Source organism: Pimephales promelas, chromosome 1 (genome assembly GCF_988280905.1).
Source record: "Pimephales promelas chromosome 1, fPimPro1.hap1.1, whole genome shotgun sequence".
In the NCBI taxonomy this organism is placed as follows: Eukaryota; Metazoa; Chordata; class Actinopteri; order Cypriniformes; family Leuciscidae; genus Pimephales; species Pimephales promelas.
In genome coordinates, this window is record NC_142769.1 from 170,162 (window position 1) to 193,001 (window position 22,840).

The 22,840-nt window shown below is 39.0% G+C and overlaps 6 protein-coding genes across 6 annotated transcripts; 5 read left to right on the forward strand and 1 right to left on the reverse strand.

Annotated features, from left to right (window-relative positions):
• Window positions 1-1,711: 1,711 nt before the first annotated feature.
• Window positions 1,712-2,576, forward strand: LOC120480126 (uncharacterized). Its single transcript, XM_039673085.2, has one exon. It carries the CDS (start codon window positions 1,833-1,835, stop codon window positions 2,559-2,561), a length of 729 nt encoding a protein of 242 aa, XP_039529019.2. The 5' UTR covers window positions 1,712-1,832; the 3' UTR covers window positions 2,562-2,576.
• A 995-nt stretch (window positions 2,577-3,571) lies between these two features.
• Window positions 3,572-4,074, forward strand: LOC120480145 (histone H2A). The gene has a single exon (XM_039673109.2). The coding sequence runs from the start codon at window positions 3,591-3,593 to the stop codon at window positions 3,975-3,977; it is 387 nt and encodes a 128-aa protein (XP_039529043.1). The 5' UTR covers window positions 3,572-3,590; the 3' UTR covers window positions 3,978-4,074.
• A 990-nt stretch (window positions 4,075-5,064) lies between these two features.
• On the forward strand, window positions 5,065-5,643 carry LOC120480142 (histone H3). The gene has a single exon (XM_039673105.2). It carries the CDS (start codon window positions 5,111-5,113, stop codon window positions 5,519-5,521), a length of 411 nt encoding a protein of 136 aa, XP_039529039.1. The 5' UTR covers window positions 5,065-5,110; the 3' UTR covers window positions 5,522-5,643.
• Window positions 5,644-6,437: 794 nt separating this feature from the next.
• On the forward strand, window positions 6,438-7,342 carry LOC120480153 (histone H4). Its single transcript, XM_039673116.2, has one exon. The coding sequence runs from the start codon at window positions 6,627-6,629 to the stop codon at window positions 6,936-6,938; it is 312 nt and encodes a 103-aa protein (XP_039529050.1). The 5' UTR covers window positions 6,438-6,626; the 3' UTR covers window positions 6,939-7,342.
• Window positions 7,343-7,709: 367 nt separating this feature from the next.
• On the forward strand, window positions 7,710-8,338 carry LOC120480149 (histone H2B-like). The gene has a single exon (XM_039673113.2). The coding sequence runs from the start codon at window positions 7,829-7,831 to the stop codon at window positions 8,201-8,203; it is 375 nt and encodes a 124-aa protein (XP_039529047.1). The 5' UTR covers window positions 7,710-7,828; the 3' UTR covers window positions 8,204-8,338.
• A 7,731-nt stretch (window positions 8,339-16,069) lies between these two features.
• Window positions 16,070-20,464, reverse strand: LOC120480170 (sterile alpha motif domain-containing protein 9-like). The gene is made up of 2 exons (XM_039673149.2): window positions 17,350-20,464; window positions 16,070-16,759 (listed from the first exon to the last, which is right to left on the reverse strand). Coding segments are annotated over exons 1-2 (3,027 nt in total). The 5' UTR covers window positions 20,375-20,464; the 3' UTR covers window positions 16,070-16,757.
• Window positions 20,465-22,840: the final 2,376 nt, after the last annotated feature.

Below are 22,840 nucleotides of genomic sequence, written 5' to 3' on the forward strand. Positions count from 1 at the left end.
GAAACATGACCGGAGATTACAAAACACACGAGTTAATGTCGGGATAGCTTTCTCCAGGCGGATAGAGCTAATGCAGGAGAAAGACCTGCTTTCTTCTCGACTGGTATAGTCAATGTTACAGTCTTAATTACAAGCTTTTTTTCATTGTTTGGTTGTGTACTTTATTTTATAGACAGATGAATATTTATAGTTAAAAGTTGATGATATCTATGCACATACTTTAGAAAATATAACGAATAAAGAAGGCATAACTACTTATTCCAGTATAGTTCATGTTTTTCACAGTCAGTAATTCATACTGTAACATTCGTTTGTTTGTTGTGTCAAGTTTGTGTGAAATTACAAACCCGTTCACCCGAAGGAACACTCGGCGCTATTAGAAGACATCCTGTTTATAGATTGCATTTGAAAAAGCAGGCGGTTTTCAATTTGTTTGAATGCAAAATACAATTTCACCACTAGATGGGAGAAATTCCTACACAGAGTCCCTTAAAGTCTCTGCCGAGGTTAGGAATAGGAATATAAAAGGAACAGGAATATAAAAAATAAAAACAGAGTTTGGAAAAACTACTTTTAGTTACAGTGCCCCAACTTCATGGAATGAGTTGCAAAATCAGCTAAAAATGCAGGTTTTAATTTCACAAATCTGAATTCAAGCCCTACCTAAATCAAATTTATCAACATTTGCAATTGTTTTAAAATGTGATTTTCCTGCGCATCCCTGTCTGTTTGTTAGTTGTCTGTGTAAGTGTATCCTCTGCTGTCTTCTCGGCCTCGGCTCTCTTGTGAGATTGGAATCTCAATGTGATTTTATTCCCTGGTAAAATGAAGGCAAATAGCATTAATTTCAATAGCAAAATAATATCCATTTAAGCACACCAATGTCTAAAGAGTGTCGTTTTAGATTGAGAAGTTTCTCAGTTTTGGCTCAGAGTTAACGAGAAATGTTTGGTTTCACATGTAAGGCACAAAATATCCTCACTAATATGGTGAAACTTGAGATTATGTTTAATATATTTTCTGTTGTTCTTGTGAAAAGAAATGGGGCTCTCATGACGCAAAGAAAAATACTGTCATGGGTCAGAAAACACAGAAATACAGAAAAAGTTTCACACATTGTCAAGAAAAGTACAAGCTAGAACAAGGAGGGAAATAAGAAATAGAGAAAAAGAAGTTGTTTATAAGTCACTTGCTTTAAATGAGAAACTCATTCAGAGCTTTAACACAATCATCATTCACAAGCCGAAAAATGAGAAATAAATTACGATTTACAGTTTTATTTAAATGATGTAGGCTACATCAGCGTATGAAAACAAGTTAAAACATTAATACTGTGATCAGGGCGTATATATTAATGATGATGATGATGATGATTAGGGCAAAGCTGAGAGTCTCAGTCAGACTCGGGATGAGGTTCTTGTGCTTCAAGCGGCCCAAAACAACATCTGTATCAAAGCCTCCTCACGACCCTCACTGATGGCGATTTCATTAAAGTCTCTTTCAGACTGTTAGCTGAACACACAGAGGACTCCTTCAGACTTTTACACACTTTTACAGTAAAACTTTCCATCAAATTTACACGCGGCTTTCCCCCGCGGCTGATGCTCGCCTTGGATTTGATCTGACAGAATCGAAAGAAACGTTTCATCCTCGAGTATTTTAGTCTCTAATGAAAGTCCGGACTTTCTGCTTGCTGTTCACTTTGTTTTGACAGCAAAAAAACATTTAATCGCTCCAGTTTTCGCCCAAATGTAAGAGAAGAAAACACAAGAGTCCGCGGCTCATGGACGCGCACAGACACAAAGCGGGCGGGTTGAGTCTACGAGGTTCTCATGTGTTGTTTAAAGGCGCAGCGCCGCGCGAGCGTTGATCATTCATTGCTGAGAGCAGACTGTGTGAAATCCTGCAGATCATCCGATCAGAGAGAGAGAGATATGGCAGAAACCGCCCCCGCCCCGGCTGCTGCCGCCCCGGCCAAAGCGCCCAAGAAGAAGTCCGCCGCGAAAGCCAAGAAAGCAGGTCCCGGCGTCGGCGAGCTGATCGTCAAAGCGGTGTCCGCGTCCAAGGAGAGGAGCGGCGTGTCCCTCGCCGCGCTGAAGAAATCGCTCTCTGCCAGCGGCTACGACGTGGAGAAGAACAACTCCCGCGTCAAGCTCGCTATCAAGAGCCTGGTGACGAAAGGCACACTGGTTCAGGTCAAGGGAACCGGCGCATCGGGCTCCTTCAAGCTCAACAAGCAGAAAGCCGAGAGCAAGAAGAAGCCCGCGGCCAAGAAAGCGGCTCCTAAAGCGAAGAAGCCAGCGGCTAAGAAACCCGCCGCCGCCAAGAAGCCCAAGAGTGCCGCGGCAAAGAAGCCCGCAGCCGCTAAGAAATCGCCCAAGAAGGCCAAGAAACCCGCCGCCAAGCCCGCTAAGAAGGCGACGAAGAGCCCCAAGAAGGCGAAGAAGCCCGCAGCCGCTAAGAAAGCAGCCAAGAGCCCGAAAAAGGCCAAGGCGGCGAAACCGAAGGCGGCAAAGCCCCAAGCCGCCAAGCCTAAAAGGGGACCTCCCAAGAAGAGATAAACATCTAACGTTACTCTCTCCAACAACGGCTCTTTTAAGAGCCACCCACCTACTCTGAGTAAAGAGCAAACTCCGAATCTCGTGTATATTAACAATTTGTTAGTTTAGAAAACAAATAACCAAGATTTGGCTTTCAGCTTCTTGGACTTATAATCTGAAAGAACAATAGAAAATGCTTTTTTTATCTAAAATAAGTTTTGAAAAACTTAAACCTAACTTTTTTTCTTGTATGCATAAAAATGGCCAAAAGCTTATGAGGGTTTGTCAGTGATCATAGTTCAAATAATGTTCTACTAATGGTACAGAATATATTCACATAACTCTATTGGAGAATTATGACAAGACAAACACCAATAAGCAGTGGTAAAACTCCAGTATTACAATAGGAACATAATTCTGTACAGTATTGGGTCAATGTGCTCAGAATCAAATCAAATCCTTTTATTGTCACACAACCATTAACACAAGTGCAACAGTGGGTGAAATCCTTGGGTGCAGTTCTGAGCAACATAGCAGTCATGACACAATGGGACGTGTAACAATTTACAGCAAACATCAGATTTACAGATCTAATGCGCACAATTACTCAGTACCTTATAACAAAACAACATACAATAGATACACATACGATACAAATTATATATGTAATATACAGTAGGTTGTCTTGTGCTGTGTTGACAATTAGATTGTTTATAGTTATTAACATAAACAATATGTAACTATATGTAACATACAGTGTTTGAAAGGTGTAACAGTTTTAAAAATTCATATTTGTAACTATTTGAATAGTCTCAAAAACAAATTTTAAATAGTTCCATTTCTTCTGTCAAATACTTAATTTATACTGCATAAGTATTGCCGCCAGAAAGGGGGTTGGGCTTTGGAGGGAAGTTCAGTGATTGGTTTAAATATTTACAGACTCTAAGCCAATGAGCGACTGGGGCTCTCCTTTAAACACAGTATGTGGAAACGCTCCAGCACTTCATTTTGTTTTCTTTTCTGTAAAGGTTTTAGAGACTAATTGATAATATGAGCGGAAGAGGCAAAACCGGCGGCAAGGCCCGAGCAAAGGCCAAGACTCGCTCGTCCAGGGCAGGACTGCAGTTCCCCGTCGGCCGTGTCCACAGGCTCCTCCGTAAAGGTAACTACGCCGAGCGCGTCGGTGCTGGAGCTCCTGTGTATCTGGCGGCTGTGCTCGAGTATCTGACCGCTGAGATCCTGGAGCTGGCTGGAAACGCCGCTCGGGACAACAAGAAGACCCGCATCATCCCCCGGCACTTGCAGCTGGCGGTGCGCAATGACGAGGAGTTGAACAAGCTTCTGGGCGGAGTGACCATCGCTCAGGGCGGCGTGTTGCCCAACATCCAGGCCGTGCTGCTGCCCAAGAAGACCGAGAAGCCCGCCAAGGCTAAATAGTGCTCCGGTCCCTCACTGACAACCAACGGCTCTTTTCAGAGCCACTCATTCCATCTGTTAGAGAGCGCTTTTTCCTAATAATCATCATGGACGTATTATACTCGTTTTGTGAATAATGTTGTTAATTGTAAACCCAGGGAATAATATCTATTCACTTCAATCTTATAAGTTACACAAAATGATCAAAAACAAAAAAAAATACTGCATGCAATTGGACCCTAAAATGATATCAATTTAAACATTTTCATTTTAGTTTGTTGTAACAGTACTAAAATGGATAATTTAAAATAGTTGATGTTTTCACTCAAAGTATATTTAACTGAATGCTTAAACACATTTATTCAGTTTTTTTTTAATGTGAAACACAATAAAAAGTAACTTTTCATATCCAAATGTTGCTCTCGGGCAACAACCATAGACGTCAGTGTTCTAATCTTCATCATCTTCACTGTCACCCTATCCTTCTCTTCCTCATCAGTGTGACTCCTCATCCTTGCCCTCATCAACTGCAGTTTACACTTTTTTTTAGTTGCTATAGAAAATGTGTAATCATTATTTACAGAAAAATAAAACTTTTTTATTTTAAATTTTACTCATTAATTCTTAAAAATTATTGCTGCCATGTGGCAATTGACATGCTAAGTATAGCATTATTTCTAGTGTAACAGAAACTAATTAATGTTACTGTGGGTCCTTTTTGCTCTTTAGTTACTATCCGGATGGTCTAACCCTAACAAGTATGCTTTCATTTCTGGCTGCAGTGCTTTTATACAGACTGTAATGTGGTTTTGTTCTGATCCGAGATCTGCACAACCACTGGGAATTAAGGCGAGTATTTCAGAACAAATAAATACAGAAATGTGAGATTTGAGAATAAAGCCCATATAGCTTAGGGTTGAGCAAAGTAACAGAACAAAGCGTCTTGAGCGGGAAACACTCCGCTTGTATGAAAAGAGGGAACGTGCAGTCATTGGCTAGCAGTCATTAACACACGTGACACACTAGCCAATCACAAGCCTCTACATCTTCGTGACACTTGAGCTCGTGACGGTCCAATGCTATAAAACCAGGAGGCGTGTAACAGAAACAGCATTTCTAGCACAAGCAGAGGAAATACTGCAGCAACTGCAACGATGGCAAGAACCAAGCAGACCGCTCGTAAATCCACCGGTGGCAAAGCCCCGAGGAAGCAGCTCGCGACTAAAGCAGCGCGGAAGAGCGCGCCCGCCACCGGCGGCGTCAAGAAGCCCCATCGGTACCGGCCCGGGACCGTGGCTCTGCGGGAGATCCGCCGCTATCAGAAGTCCACCGAGCTGCTGATCCGCAAACTGCCTTTCCAGCGGCTGGTGAGAGAAATCGCCCAGGACTTCAAGACGGACCTGCGCTTCCAGAGCTCCGCTGTCATGGCCCTGCAGGAGGCCAGCGAGGCTTATCTGGTGGGTCTGTTTGAGGACACCAACCTGTGCGCCATCCACGCCAAGAGAGTCACCATCATGCCCAAGGACATCCAGCTGGCGCGCCGCATCCGTGGAGAGCGCGCTTAAATCCGCCCCCGCTGCTGTGCACGCGCATCAAACCCCAACGGCTCTTTTAAGAGCCACCACTTACTTTAAAAGAGATGATTTCCACTTTAAAGCAGCTGGTTATAAAGCAACAATGTTCCGTGCAGTATATAACCGTAAAAGTTAGCGGCGTGCATTTAGAAAGATCTGACACGCTATCATACTTTTTCTTAAAATATACAATTAGCCATTTATGTTTTATTTGGTTATAGTTTATGGCATTTGGATCAAACAGCCAATAATTATCACTTAATATAAACGACATAATTTCCACTAACGATATATATATATATATATATATATATATATATATATATATATATATATATATATATATATATATATATAAGACAAGGTCCTGTGCAGTGTGTGAAATCTGACATCAGTAAAAGTTGGTCTATGCAATTATTAAGGGAAAGAATAAGCATATGCTGTTGTTTCCTAATACATACAATTGGCCACTTCTGTTTTATTTTGAGGGCTTTTGGATTAGACAGCCAGTGGTAACAAAACTAAATTGTTCCAATATGCCTATTTTCATTAAGGGGAAAAGGGTGTTGTGTTTTCATTATGTAAGCTTATAAGCGGTTTTTTTTAAATGTGAGTAAATTTGAACCGGAATAGGACATACACAGGGGGGCATAAATAGAATAATATCACAGCTGTCACTATTCACAATTTTACTGTTATCAATATTGTGATTTATTTGATTACTTGTGTCCCTCTCTGTTTACTTTGTTGAGCTTGTAGAACAGCACTATTCATTATTAACCAGTACTACTGAATATATATATTTATATATATTCAGTAGTACTAACCTGAATATATATATATATATATATATATATATATATATATATATATATATATATATACACATATATATTAATATTTTATTTAAAACAAGGGAATGGCTCCTCCAGGAGTGGCGGTTAAATGTTTCGCGCTCTATATTTGGGGGGAGGGGCGCGTGCATGTGACGCCTCGCTGGTTTCTGTCAGGTCCTGTAAGCACAAGTAAAAGGTCTGCCTTCAGCCTCGTCCTTCATTCTTGGTCATTATCTGACTAAATCAACGATCTTGTGAACATGTCTGGAAGAGGCAAAGGTGGGAAAGGGCTTGGAAAAGGAGGCGCTAAGCGTCATCGTAAAGTTCTGCGCGATAACATCCAGGGAATCACCAAACCCGCCATTCGGCGTCTGGCTCGTCGCGGCGGTGTCAAGCGCATCTCCGGGCTAATCTATGAGGAGACCCGCGGTGTGTTGAAGGTGTTTCTGGAGAACGTGATTCGCGATGCCGTCACCTACACCGAGCACGCCAAGAGAAAGACCGTCACCGCCATGGATGTTGTGTACGCGCTGAAGCGGCAGGGACGCACCTTGTACGGCTTCGGGGGTTAAACGCCTAAAACCCGGAGATATTGACAGACCCAACGGCTCTTTTAAGAGCCACACACTCCCGCACTTAAAGAGTTAATGTCAATCATACCGATAAAAAAAAATTCTAGATCAAGAACATATTCTTAATGACTATTTAATTACAGTTTAATGTGAAAAAATTTCATTTTCGTTCTCAAAAGAACAGTTTTAAAATACAAATTCAGCTGCAGTTGTTCTCATTAGCAGATTGAATAAATGACAATAAGTTCAGAAATCATACCAATGTTTTGTTGCTTCCCCCCACTGAAATGGGCTTTATTTGCTGCCCCTGTAGTTTAAACTGATGAATGAATCTATGAAGTTCTGAGGAAAATCTGTTTTTAAAGGGAGTCTGACCATTATTGGTTTTATGCAAAACTCCTTCAAATGTGTTTATGGGTTTTTTATAAAATGATGGTGCAGAATATGTCTTGAACAGCTTAATTTATCAAAATATCACTATGTATTAACTTTTTTCGAGCAGTGACATATAACAAAGGAAATAAGAAGTATTTGTTTTTTAACAAAATCAATCAATTGCTTGAAACGGAGTATGAAAGATCGGACTTATTTAGAGAGAGCGGAAATGAAACAAAAGAAACAGTCGTTCAAACCAGAGCCGTTGAAAAACATTAATGGCTCTGGTTCAAACATCGGGCGGTGGGCGGGGATAGAATTTAACCGCCTGTGATTGGCCTCTGTTCTGCTCACGATGATTTGAGCTGTCCAATGAGTTTACGGGTTCGGCCAACGAAAACGGGCCATCAGAAGAACCCAGTGCTTCCTCTAAATTAGCATAGCGCAGTGAATAAAACCCTCACGATCGCTCCTGTGTTCACACACTGACTCGTCAGCTCTGAGATCATTTCATCATGCCTGAACCAGCCAAGTCCGCGCCTAAGAAAGGCTCCAAGAAGGCCGTCACCAAGAGCGCCGCGAAGGGCGGCAAGAAGCGCAGAAAGTCCAGGAAGGAGAGCTACGCCATCTACGTCTACAAAGTGCTGAAGCAGGTTCACCCTGACACCGGCATCTCCTCCAAGGCGATGGGCATCATGAACTCTTTCGTCAACGACATCTTCGAGCGCATCGCCGGTGAGGCGTCTCGTCTCGCTCACTACAACAAGCGCTCCACCATCACGTCGAGAGAGATCCAGACCGCCGTGCGTCTGCTGCTGCCCGGAGAGCTGGCCAAACACGCCGTGTCTGAGGGCACCAAGGCCGTCACCAAGTACACCAGCTCCAAGTAGAGCCGCAGCCGCTCACACACACACACACACAAAGGCTCTTTTAAGAGCCACACACACTCCTGTAAAGAGCTGATGGTGCTGTAGATCTATTTGAAATCTCATCTTCTAAACGTAAATTAAATGTTCAAAAGCTTATTTATTGTAACTTTGTTTATTTGAAACCATCTTATGATTATTTATTTTTTAGCACCCATCCAAACTGACCTGTTATTTAACAAAAAACAAAACTGGTTTAAGAAGGTTATAGATTAATGATTGATTGCTTGTATTTAATTATGTAAAGTAGTTGTAGATTTAAACCAAGTTATACTATACCCACCCACAGTTATATATATATATATATATATATATCAATTAATTTAGTATATTGTAACATTTGGGTTTCATATGTTTATTCAAACAAAATGCCATATCCAGCATCTCATCCATTCCTCTTTTTTTATATAATGTGTTTTAGGTGGACAGATCAATACAGTACAAAAAAAAAAACATTTAAAAAACCCTTCGTTATTGCAGACTCGCCATGCTTAGACCCAACTCTTGGTATTTCTAGCTGATGTGATCTAATGATCCGAGCGATCTGTTGGGTTTATATTCAGTGAGCATATCTGCAATATATTGAGGTCCTAACCCATGGAATGATTTATATACCAGTAATAATACTTCATCAACCTTAATATATCTGGTAGGCAGTGTATAGACCCGAGGACTGGTGTGATGTGTTCATGTGTTCTGGTTCTGTATGAGCTGACACTGTCTGATGGTGTGTTTAGGAGCAGTGAGGAGGCCATTACAGTAACCCACCCTGCTGGTGATGAAAGCATGCACACGTTTCTCAGAGTCTTGACTGGAAACAAAGCATCTAATTCTTGAAATATTTTTCAGATGATAGTATGCTGATTTAGTTATTGCTTTGACATGACTACTGAAACTAACTCTTGAGTCACACCAAGATTCCTGACTTGATTTTGATTTGTTTGACTCTAGACTGAAGGTATGTGTTGACCTTGAGAAGTTCGTCTTTGTTTCCAAACGCAATGACTTCAGTTTTGTCTTTAGCCGGCGGTTCATTGCTAACCCTGCAGACACTGACCTGATGATGACTGATGATAACAGCTGAATATTACAGCTCTAGGTTACATGGATCCGCTGTTATGAGCCTTTTTAAACTTTTGTACAAAATAAAAGCATTTCAAAACTTCCTGGTTAAAGATTAAAGCACTATAATGTGATAAATTATAGAGAATATTTAAAAATTTAATTCAATTTTGTCAAAATTACCCCTTATTTTTTGTCAAAAATAAACCTGAGGTGTGTTATTTGAGATTAATGAGGCCTGCGATCAGTAGATCCAGAACGAAACACAACACGTGCTAATGCTAATGCTATTCCTCAGAAACATGTGCATGAACCTAGCCTGACTTCGTCATACTCATATTCAAGAAAGAATACGAGTCTAAAACTCGAAAGTTGGGGGCCAAGATGGCGGCTTGACTAGACGCACGTGTTCTAGCGCTTACAACAAAATAGGGTATATTTTACAAATGTTGATGTGAGAAACAAATCACACTTTATTGAGTGTTATTGAGATTCTTATTAATAAGTTAGAGTTAATTAATACTAGTTCCAAGTTTTTTTATTCGATAGAGAGTGAAGTTATCATGAACGTGTCAGCCCCTGAAGTGATGGATACTGAACTTCAAAGACTTATCAGCGAAACTCACTCCTACGCTTGTCAACAGAAAAAGGGAGATGAATGTGATTCGACTCCAAATACACCATCCAAAGCACCTCCGTCAAAAAAGCAAGCAAAAGGTGATGTAACTGATGAACTTACGCTAGGTCAGGTACAGCAAAGCATCATTCAAATAATTGGACAGTCATCCGAGGAAATAAAAAACATGGTAAAAGAAAATTCGACCAGCATCAATCTGTTGAAAGAAGCGTTAGAAGTGGTGCACTCTGACATTTTCGACATTCGGAAGGAGAATGAAGAGTTGAAAAACAAAAACGAGGAGAATCTGAAGCGCATCTCTGAAATGGAGGAGAGAATAAATGATCAGGATCGGTACTGTCGGAGATGGAGGGGCTGACCGAACGTGCAGAGGATAATGTCAAGACTCGGGTAATGGATATCTGCAGAGCGGTGGTTGTCAAAGAAGATAGTAACTTCGTTGCAAACAATGTGGACATTGCTCACCGAGTTGGAAGACCCATTTCAGATGGCGGAAAGGATAAGAGACCAAGGCCGGTGATTATAAGATTCACTTCCAGAACAGCGAGGGACCTCACAGGGAAATGACTTTCTTAAGAAGAACAAGATGTACTTTAAAGAGGACCTCACGATCAAAGACAGGGCTACGCGAAATCTCCTTTGGCCTTCGATCGACAAAACACGGAAAGAGGGCAAAAGGGCCTTCTTTGTGGGAATCAAGGCAATTGTTGACGGTAAAGAAATTAAAATGTAGGCTAAACCACTGCACCCTTATTATGGGTTCTGATTCCTTAAATTACTATAAAACGAGAAGTAACTGTTTGCTTTAGGTTATTCTTTAAAACTTGGACGAATTATATAAGGTTTTTATTTTTTATTAATGCTTATATTCATTCGTAATGTGAAACAACAGGAGACTGTTATTCCTTTTATGTTACTCAAATTTAATCTAAAAGGATCTCAAGAATGATACTGAAATGTGACGGTTTACCCTTTATACACTCTCAACACTTTCAAGTTTCAACCTTAATTTGCTCATTGTTCACCTAATTGTTCTATTAGGGTTTTTTTTCTGGTCTTGTTTGAGTTTATGTCAGTAACAATATTTTCCGTTAATGCTAGGGGATTACGTGACATGCTGAAAAGGAAAGCTCTATTTTTGTTTTGTAAAGGTAAAGAAGCAGATTTTTGTTTTATTCAAGAAACGCATGCCTGCCAAGATGATGCACTTTTTTGGAAGAATCAGTGGGGTTGTGACATTTGGTTTTCTTTTGGTACTTCAAATAGGACAGCAGGTGTCGCTATTTTAAAGGATAGGTTTTCAGGGAAGGTTATAAGTCACAAAACAGATAATCAAGGTCATTGGATTGCTTTACTTATTGATATAAACCAAGCTAAAATAATAATACCAATAATAAAAAAACAAATGAGTTAATATTTCAAGATATCGAAGGCCATATTAATAATTTACATTCAAAATTCCCCTCAGCTGAAGTCATTTGGGGTGGTGAGGTGACTTTAATACGGTGTTTGACGGAAGACAAGATCGATTGCCACCTAGAATTGATAATATGGCAAATGAATTAAGCAATGCATGTTTACGATTGAACATAATCGATATTTGGAGGTATACAAATCCACAATCACTTGTATATACGTGGAGTAATAGGGACAGATCTCAGCAATCGCGGACTGATTTTTGGCTCATTTCAGAACACATAAAAGAGAGAGATGAATTTGTTACTATTGAGCCATCAGTTTTAACAGATCACAAAGGCATATCCATTAAAATTAATGTGGTAATCTCTCAATCAAGTGGAATTAAACAAGGATATTGGAAGCTAAATAATAGTCTATTGAAACATAAAGATTTTTGCGACCAAATTAAGAATTGAATTATTAAATATTGGCAACAAGCTTCTTTGACTCAAATTCATGGGAAATTATGGGAACAGACAAAATTTGAAATAAGGAAGTTCACAATTATGTATGGAAAATCTGTTAAAAAAAGAAAAAAGAAAATGAAAACAAAATAATTAATGAAATAATTTCCCTCACTTGTAAAAATAACATAAATATGTCAAGCACTGAAATGTTAAAGCTTGCTACATTGCAGAATGAGCTGGATAACATTTATGAAGAAAAAGCTAGGGGTGCTTTTGTTGCGGTCTAGACAAAAATGGATGGAACCAGGAGAAAAAAATACTAAATATTTTTTTGGTTTAGAAAAAAGGAATAGAGAAATCACTTCTGTAAATAAATGAATAATAAATGGACATACTAATGAAAATCCCAAAGATATTTCTTGTTTTGTTAGTCAATTTTACAGTAAATTGTATAGTCCAAGTAGTCAGCTAAATGATGCAGATTGTTTTCTCAGTAATTTATCAACCAGTATTAATAAGATTACGTCAGACTATAAGAATTCATGCGATAAAGAATTGAACATAGAGGAAATTATAAATTGTATAAATAGTCTTAAAGAAATTAAATCTCCTGGGAATGATGGCTTGACAGGGGAGTTTAATAAACATTTTTGTAATGACCTTGCACCCTTTTTAATTGCAGTTTTTAAAGAAGCGCTTGATTTGGGAGAAATGCCCGCATCACTAAAACAAGGGGTAATTACACTTATACCCAAGCCCAATAAAGATAGATTAGTTTTAGAAAATTGGAGACCAATTAGTTTATTAAATAATGATACTAAATTTTTTTTCTTTAATTTTTGCAAAAAAGACTTAAGAAACATCTTAATACAATAATTGATGAAGAGCAGTCCGGTTTATTGAAAGGTCGTTACATTGGAAATAATATTAGACTAATTTTAGATTTAATTGATTATAGACACTTTATCCCAGATGATTCTTTTATATTATTTATTGATTTATATAAAGCGTTTGATACTGTTGAACACTCATTTATGTTTAAAGTTATTGATTTTTTTGGTTTTGGTAATTTTTTTCAAAATGCAATCCGTACGCTTTATAAAGGTTGTAATAGTTCAGTCCAGCTATCTCACGGTACCGGTCAGAGATTTGATATGGGCCGTGGGATCAGACAGGGATGTCCTATATCACCTTTTCTCTTCACATTGGTTACTCAGGTCATGGCTGCTCATATAAAAAAGCAAGTTTTCAAGGAATTTCAGTGTTTGGAAAAGAGATTAAACTTGATGATAGCACAATTTTTCTCAAAAACAGTGACCAATTAGATGAAGTTATTAAATGTATAGAAACATTTTCTGGAATCTCTGGTTTAAAGATGAATAAGAATAAATCTACTTTATTCTCTCTTAAAGACAGTGCATTTAAAGAAATTTGTGGGATACCAATAAGAGATAATACCACGTACCTTGGGATAATGGTGTGTAAAGATTTGAATCAAAGAAGCCGGCTAAATTTTTAAAACCTATTATTGAGAAAATTAAAAACAGATTCAATCTGTGGCTTATGCGAGATCTTTCCCTAAATGGTCGTATTCTACTTTCGAAAGCAGAGGGGATCTCATATCTATGTCAGCAGATGTTCCAAATAATGTTCTCAAGGAATTAGATACCTTTGTGATTTTATTTGGAGGAAGAAATACACTATTTACGGAAGGATATTCTAAATAATAATAGAGACTTTGGTGGCCTTGAAGTTTTAAATTATACAGATTTAAATAATGTGTTTAAAATAAAATGGATAATCGAAATTATTAAAAATAAAGATAGTATATGGAATGTTTTCCCAAATTACATATTTAACTCTTTAATTTTAAAGTGTAATTTCTCAGTAGATAAAATCCCTGTTAAATTGGCAAACTTTCATAAGCAGGCACTGCTGGCTTGGCAATTAATATACAAACACAATTTTTCACCGCATCGATACTTCATATGGAACAACAAAGATATCTTGTACAAAAAAAAGTCAATCTTAAATCAGACGTGATACGACAATGGAATCCTTAATGTTAATCAGTTGCTTAATGAACAAGGTTTACTTTTAACATATCCTGAATTTCTCAATAAATTCATGATTCCTGTGAGGCCAAAAGAATATGCTATTGTTTCAGATGCAATCCCTGGCAGAGTAGTTTCACTTTTACGAAATTCTGGATTATGCCCTATAAATATAGATCGTCAAATCAGTTCTTGTTTTGACACAATATTTATTGGGGATATTAATATATTAATAGATAAATGCAGTAACAAATATATTATAAATACTTTAAAAACAAACTTTTTGCCTTGCTCAACAGGTTTTTGGTCATCTAAATTTGAAAATATTAATTGGAAAAGAGTTTGGTCTGTAACAAGTAAGTTTTGTATTAATAATAAAATTAGAGAGGTATCATATAAAATTGTACACAGAATTTACCCTGTCAAGGAATTACTTTCTGAACGTTTCCATTTGAATATTGAAAACTTGTGCGAATTTTGTGGCGATGCCAATGAATCTGTAACTCATCTTTTTTTTAATTGTATTTATTCAAAAATGTTTTGGTTGGATGTTTCAAAATTCATGTCTAAGTTATTTGAAACATATCTACAAATTGAGCTTTTTGATGTATTTTTTTTTCGTACAGGACAATTTTGACTCCAAAAGTACCATGTGCTTCCTTATACAACTTGGAAAATATCACATTCATGTGAAAAAATGGGCTAAAGCTGAGCCAAGCTTTGAACACTTTATCAAAGAGATTAAACTATATGGTAATTCATTAGATAAAATTAAGAACAAAAAAGCAAGAACCAAAGAAGCAAGACCTATGAAGTATTTTGTAACTTTAAATTATTGTAACTTTACCCCTGGCATGATTTTCTCTATTTTTTCCTGTATTTTCTATTTGTTGTGAGCTGTATTGTCATGTAAATCTCTTTGTATATTCTATGTTGCAATAAAAAAAATAAAAATAAAAAAGTAAAAAAAAAAAAAAAGAGTCTGAAACTCCTCCATTGGGCTTTGATTATGAGGCGTGTCGTAACCGAACCAGGACAAAACAAAACCTCTGCACTCAATTGGATAGTCGGTAGAACTACCAACCAATCAGAGCAACGCACAAGTCAACTCCTTTGCATAGCGCAGTTTTCAAATACAGAACGTAGCCTAACTTTATTTATTTTAGAAGTTAAATAACGAGTGTTACTTCTTTTACTTACTTCTCCGTGAGTGCCACCAAAGGAGAAACCACAACGACCACAGGCTTTTCATTACGTCCCATCTTCTTAACGACCGTCAGAGCCAGCTGATGAGTTACACTTTTCCCGAATCATGTAGGAAGGACGGCAAAATATCTTTCCGATCGACAAATGCCTTGATTGCAGTTCTCTGTTTGTCTATTAAAATGAATGCGCTGTCGATATATTTTAAAACAGACGCGACAGCCGAATCTATACATCTCAATTCTCCAGCTGCAGTCATCTCTGACAAGCGCTCTTTGATGACGTGATGATTACGTCCCTGAAGACCACCTGTCAATGATGTATAAAGCCCGCCCTGGCAATTTGATTGGCCCGGTGATTTCTGAACCGATCATAATTACTCAATGGATCGAGTCCAGACTGAACTTCCCGTCCAAAAAATGTTGTGGGCGGAGTTCGGGCTGGCATCCAGGCTAGCATGAACCACTGAGACTTATGAAAAACTAAAACTAGTCAAAAACTTATTTCCTTTAAATGACAAACAAATACAGTCAGTAAATATGTGGCCTGTATTTTAATTTTTCTTTATTTTGCAGATGTATTGTGGATTCCCCCCAATCACACAACTGAAATGTTTGGGCTCAAGAAAACAGCTTGCTTCGATCCTTTTCGAGTTTTGCTTCTAATGAAATTATATTGGAACAACAAACTGCACTGCGTTTGAGGAGCTTAATTTGTTGAACACAATTTTTTAACTTGATTACACATAAATAAAGTTCAAACTAGTTTAAAAATAATAAAATCATAAATGGACTGTTGGCCCTGGATCCAATTTATTCTTATGTTTTAGTTCAAATGAACAGCTGGCATAACACACACTACATATATTATTTAGCATGTAATTTATTAAACAATATTTTATGTGTCACTGGCATTACATACTGGCATCATTGCTTTAAGAAAAACAAATATTGTTGACTGATTTGACACTTGGGTTGAAGATTCAAATTCAGCTTTATTGGGACAAAGACTCAATACACAGGCAAACAATTTAAATAAACAACGGGACAGAAAACCGGCAGAGAATCAAAAAACAAGACCCAGGAAAACACTCAGAAATGCTGTGTCACAACATTCAAGACTTCTTCCTTCTTATTTGGGCAATATTCTTCAACATTCAAGAGATTGAAACAGAGTTTAAACAGGTCCATTAAACGAGATAATAACACACAGGTGGAAGAGATCAACCAATAATGAGGCTACAGGGATCGGTCACGAAGGCAGAGCGAGTATCCAGCTGGATTACATTAAATTTATTAACATTAACAGAGATGAACATTAGTACTTTCCTTAACCTTTAAAACTAAATGTTTAAAGACTCTTGGATCATATAATTAATAACATGAGGCTAATCCACCAACCAAAGCCCAAACTCAGGAGACGTTTACGAGACGACGCAGGAAAACTAAAGAAACGTGCGGACAATCTTAAATAATAAATCTCAAATGTAAATTACACAAAGGAAGTTTCCCAACAGCATTTATTTTCACTTCCAAAATATTAAGAGGTCAAAACGAACAATAATTTCAATTTTACAGACCCATCACCAGAATTATATTCATCTAATCTTCTACTTGCACTGTTCAGCATTTCAGAGTCAATGAAGAACTGAATTTAGATTATTTTACTCTGAATCACAGCCTTCGATAATCCATAAACTCTGCGGAGAAACAAAGAATACAATCTTTCTCTGAAAGTAAAATATGCATTACATACAGTCAAACCAAAATGTATTCAGACACCTTCAAAATTTCTCACACTATCATGGTTTATTCGCAATAGATTAGAAAATAGTAATAAAATATTTATATAATAAAAAGACAAGAACTCAGAGTTATTAAAGTGGATATTTGACTGGTTTTGTCCGTCCTTCTGTTGGACTCTCACACATGAATTATGTTGAATATCTGTCAGCTGTTAAATTTAATACACAATTAGATAATACCAGTTTAGCTCAACCAGTGACCAAGCAATGCTTCATGTTGTTCAGCGTGTGTGTAAAAAGAGAAAACACACTTCAGCAGAACGTCATCAGCTCAAAATGGAGGAATGTGTTGGTCCCAAATGTGTGTAAGTGTGACTGGTAGTCGCTGTATTTTTGGGTATAATATATATCACAGTTTACTTTATTCTGCTCTCGAACAACAGTGTCCTGCACACACTAGTAAAATAATATCAAAAATGATATCTGGTGTCTGAATAATTTTTGATTTGGCAAATATGTGATTTATGAGTCTGACATATACTCACAGTCGTGATATGTGATGTTGTAGGCCACAGGTCCTCTGATTGTGAAGCCGAGGTAGAAAGACACGCGTCCTTGTTTGCAAACGTTGGCCGGTTTGTCTGCGTTGACTTCAATCTGGTGCCCGTTTCTAAAAGCAAACACTCGATAATCCTCCACCTTCCCTTTGATTCGCTGAAGACATTCAACTTCATACACTCCTTCATATCCTTCAGTGAGGAGCTCCAGATCCGTTTGGTGTAGTCTTGAGTGAGCCGGTCTCTCCAAGCCGTCCTGGTGTGGTTTCAAGGCATGAACGAGTCTCTGCAAGCCTTCTCCTTTCCCGTAGAAGAACAGAGGAACCAGGAAGCGATGGCGCAAATGCTTCTGATACTTGCTCTCGTATGACTGACTCATATATTGCACACAGTCTCCAAGGTTCAGAGGGTCTGGCTTTGCTTCTTCAGGCCAGAAGAGCAAAAGGACCAAGAGGTAAAACTCTGGGCTTCTGCCTTCAGCTTTCGTCAACCAAAGGCTCTGTAACATGTCCTGAAGCTCTTCCGTTCCTCCCGCCGGTTCGCCCGCCTGACTCGAGATGAGCTTGGCCAGAATGTAGAGGACGGTTTGGGGTTCATCATCGGACTGGGGTTTTTCAATCGCGCTCAAATTCTGTTTCAGCACATTGATGTCAGATCTGAGGAAATCAAGCATTCCTGCAAAAGTCTTCTGTTTTCTCTCATTCAGGGCCTCTTCTCCAGTCTGCGTTCCCTGTGTAAAGTATAGCTTGTAGCAATCCTCAACATCTCTACGGATGTTTTCTGGTTCCTCTGTTTTGCTGCTTGGCCTTGAGAATGTCAGGTACCGTTCGAAGAAATCATACTTGGACTCAACTTTACCTCTGAGACTATTGATGAAATCATGGTATTTTTGTTCAAGGGGATTCTTTGGAGTGATTCGATCATAAATCTCCTTGCAAACCTCTAGAAAACCAAAGTGGCCCCTGTAATTGAATTTGGTGTTGTCATCTAACTCGTCTTCAACTGCTGTCTCTTCATCTTCAAATGCTTCAATGGCAGAGTCTGCAATGCGCAAGCGCGTGTCTGTACGTGGTTTATTCACGTTAACCCATATACTTCCAGTCCAGATCCTCGACAGTTGGTTTTTGTGAACTTGCCCCAATGTGTCCCTAATATGAGGTTTGGGGTCTCTTTGAATTGCCTCTTTTGCCCATTTTTCTGCCTCACGGTATTTGCTTTCCTCAGTGACCTCGTTGTAATACAAACGTGAAAGTGCTTGAGGATAAAAAGGGTCTGTGGAGAACAAATGTGAAGCCCTCTTCAACAACTTAATGCATTTGTTAGTTGTACTTTCCCTCATGATGTCAAGAATCAGTCTGGAAAACATCTCCTTTCCTGTCAGACGATGATGTCTTGTGAATAACAATCTCTTGCAGATTTGCTCACAATCACTCTCATTTCCTTTCACCATCTTGTTCAAAAAGTCAAGAGTAATGTCAAATCTTGTCAGTTTATTCTCAGTGACCATTTTCAGACAAGCATCAGCAATCATCGGATGTTTCAGGCGTATGCAGTTGGCTTTTCCATCAGAGAAAATGACTATGAGATCCATGAAAGGCTCCATTATATCTTCCACCGACGGTCCGTCAATGAATTTCTCGCACAAAGACTTCGACAAGTGTGAACCCGGGACATATGAATTTATCAAAGCCAAAAAACGGAGAAGTTTTGTGCTGCTGGACGTTTTGTCCTTTTCGATGAGATTGACCATTTTTCCTGTGATCGCTTTCTCGGCATACTGTCTCTGGAAACCTCCCCGCATTATGTTAAAGGCATGAAACGATTTTGACATTTCCTTGTGTTTTTCTTCAATCTCGAGGCTTTTCTGGGCAAACCTCTCCTTCTCCTCTGGTAAGAGCTCCAGTTTCAGCGTCACGGACCCTCTCCCTCGAACAGCACTCTTCCCCACGGCATTAATAATGACGACTGCAGGACCCTGGGTCCGATCCGGCTGAAGCTTTGACTGCAGATTCTTTAATAAGTCAGAGGTTGTCTTGTCATCTTTGTTATCCAAAAGGAGAAGCACGGGTTTTTTATGTGTTTTATATTTTTTGAACAGTTCACTTGCCATATTTTCAATCTCTCTTGTACACTCGTTATTTTCTGAAATCTCTGTTCTGAACGGGTCTTTCCAGGTTCCACATGTGAACTCGTCCCTCAACTCCTGCAGGATCGCTCCGGCTAGTGCTGATCCGCCGCTGTCTTCATCGCACAACAGATTTATGGTTGTAACTTTCCACTGGCTTTTTCTCTGGAGTCGGATCTGTTGCAGAATTTTTTCCTTTAATTGTTGGATTTTCTCTTCAGAGGGTTTGGAAGGAAGAATCAGTGTGTCGTTTAGACTGAAGTCTTCGGTTTTCCAGTCCAAGAGGATCACGACTGGAGTTTGAGTGTTAATGCCCCTATCATGGATTTCTTTAATCAGGTTGGTCCAGAGCTCATTCTTGATAGGCAGTTTATTGTCCCGCTTTTCCTTGGTGTCTAGTAGCAGCAGCACCGTTTTCTGGTCTTGTTCTGCACGTTCTTCATTAGACCGCAGAAAAAGGTCCAGCACTTGTTTCGACAGCTCTTTGGTGTCTATGTCAGAATCGATGGCTCTGGCACATCTGAGATCTCTCCGGAAGTGCCAAAGCACCTGCATGCCGAGGGTTGATCCGCCACTGCCACGCTGGTATCGTAAAGAAACATCAGTGATGAGACAGAGTTTTTCTTTTTTCCTCTCGATTAACTCTATTAAATCATTAAAGCCGTCCCTTTCGACCAATGGTAAGTTTGCCGATGTGTAGAAGTTCAGCCAAGTTGGTGGTGCTCCTTGGAGAAAGTCGATCTCTTGCTGTCTGGCCGTGTCCGGGTTTATCTCTACAGCCTCAAACATGTCGGACCATACAATGTCGAGGCATGATAGCGAATCTCTAACTGCAGGAGGAATAGAGATTGTTTCACCTGGATTGCATGAAGGTAATTGGTACATCATTTTCACAGTTGTCTCAAAATTGTTGATGAGTTCCTGCGTGTCCTTATTCCTGTGCCGAGATGGGAACCAAGAAGAACGGGATGAGTTCTTAGCAATGGCTAAATAAACACAAAATAAAAGATTAGTGGAAGATGTGCTGAGTGGGAACAAAAGAAACATCCATGGCATAGACATTAGACAAAAATCACATCAGCATGATTCCACACCTAACAAGACATGCTAGGATTTGTTAGTTAGTACACACCACACTATCATTTGTAGCTTCATTGAAAAATATCTTACTTGAAATTACATGATTAAACACGATTAAATTAAATCATGATTCCATGTACTATTGGAATCACTGTGGACCCTGTTTACGTTTATAAATCGCCTCAGCACGTAGGAGATGCAAGGTGACGCAGTGTCTTCAGGCAACCTGTAACTCGTGTTTTTCCAACCTTATACCCGTGAAAGTGCACTGGAACGGCAGTCAAACCCGTGACTTCCCACCCGTGAACTCGAACTAGACCGACGTACTCCCAGTTACGAGTTCTGACGTCACATCGCCCGCGAACATATACAAAACTACAATGACAGCCCCTACGGAGCAGTGTTTCTGCAGGCGGTACACGGTGAGGACACTTTAGGACAACATAACGTTAACTAGTTTTCAGTCCATTGAGTGCAAGGATAAATTAATACCAAATACATTTCCAAATATACAAATATTATAAAGTAAAATAAAAGGTATAACAGCTTATCTTGCCTCATGCGCTATTTTTCCTCCTCAGTTTTCCCACAAATAAACAAGGACTAAGCAGCTTTGGCGTTAGCAATTATTACAAATGCGCGTGAGCCCCGTAAGGTCCGCCATGCTGGTTTTTTTACATCTAGGTAGTTTGGCGTGAATGACCTGGAATGCTACAAAGTCGTGGTTTGAAGTCGTGATTTACGTGCTCAAAAACATGCCTGGAACGCAGCATTATATCACAACTATTCAGTGTTTTCAACCACATAATCTTTATTTTATGTTTCAAACATTTAAGTTCACATAAGTACTAAAAACAACACATTTAGAGTTTAGATCTAGATCTAAGAAACGGTCGCCTTGAAAAACTCTCGCTAACGGGTCAGACAGAATATTTTTAAAATTATATGTATGAAAAGGATAAGGCATACATTAAAATGTGTCGTTTTGTTTTGAGTGGATGGTCAATAAATAAAGGAATTAATAGAGATGGGGACTTTACCCAAAGACATTCCACCCAGAGGAAAGTGTTAGGCACCTACGACGCCACATAAACCTTTAGTGGACGGGGATAAACCTGCAGTGAACCTGCTCTGCACTGTAACAACCGGGAAGTTAACCGTGTCTAACTGATGGTCACTACACCATGAAGTGAAGACTCTCCACTTCAGAGCATGAAGTTTCCTCGTGGAGCTCTGGAGAATGGTCTCCACAACCTCAGTTGAGAGACCGGTCCCTTTGAGTTGACCGTTAGTTGTATAATAAAATACATACTGTAGTATCAAAGACATAATGGTACATAAGACAGTAAATCATTCACACAGTCTCCTAGGGTGCATGATCATTTATAGATCAGTTCGTCCATAAATTGATGCAAAGTCTTTTTTAAGGGCTGTGGGTCTTTTCTATGGCCTTTGCTTTTTCCACTTGACCACATTTTTAACAGCAATAAAACCAACTCATCTCATCGTAGTTGTCAGGCAGAAGACGAGAATACAGGAATAGCAGTATAGTTGATCTACGTACAAACTTAACTTTCCGCAACATACAGAAACAAAATTTCCAGGACTTCAAAAATCAACCATGCATTGGCGACGATCAACCGATGCTGAAGGAAAACACAGGGTTTAAATGGATTTACACAGGGACTGATGGGATAATTAATTAACTGAACACAGGTGAAGGGATTTACTAATTAAATAGAGCGGGAAACACTAACAGGACTAAACCAAAAGTCACAATGACAGGGGGAAACAAGATCGGGACAAAACAGAACCAAAACACAGTAGTCATGGTAACCAATACCCTTCTTGCCCTTGTTGGGGGAATGGGACCAGAGATCCCAGAGTGAGTTTTAAAGATTATTTGTTAAATCTGATTGTGTCGTTACAACCCATTCTCAAAAAAAAATCTCCACTGATTATTACCGTTATTGTGCACCAAATATTGAAGTCTCTGTCATTGGTTGGTACTTCATTATTACCTATATTGTGTATATATGTTGTCTTACAAAGTGTAACAAACAATTAAGCAGTAAATTACAATAACCAGCAGTAGATCTTGAGTTCAATGTAAAACAGAGCATTGTAAAGGAAACTTCACATAAGAAACTATTACTTAGTGTTGGTCAGAAGAGAGAGTCTCTCTCTCTCTCTCTCTCTCTCTCTCTCTCTCTTTCTCTCTCTCTCTCTCTCTCTCTCTCTCATCAAGGTCACCAATGCCAAGGTTATAATTGC

Bases quoted from the DNA above. Each gene is read 5' to 3' on its own strand.
- LOC120480126 (XM_039673085.2), top strand. From the start codon at position 1,833: ATGTGTTGTTTAAAGGCGCAGCGCCGCGCGAGCGTTGATCATTCATTG.
- LOC120480145 (XM_039673109.2), top strand. From the start codon at position 3,591: ATGAGCGGAAGAGGCAAAACCGGCGGCAAGGCCCGAGCAAAGGCCAAG.
- LOC120480142 (XM_039673105.2), top strand. From the start codon at position 5,111: ATGGCAAGAACCAAGCAGACCGCTCGTAAATCCACCGGTGGCAAAGCC.
- LOC120480153 (XM_039673116.2), top strand. From the start codon at position 6,627: ATGTCTGGAAGAGGCAAAGGTGGGAAAGGGCTTGGAAAAGGAGGCGCT.
- LOC120480149 (XM_039673113.2), top strand. From the start codon at position 7,829: ATGCCTGAACCAGCCAAGTCCGCGCCTAAGAAAGGCTCCAAGAAGGCC.
- LOC120480170 (XM_039673149.2), bottom strand. From the start codon at position 20,374: ATGATGTACCAATTACCTTCATGCAATCCAGGTGAAACAATCTCTATT.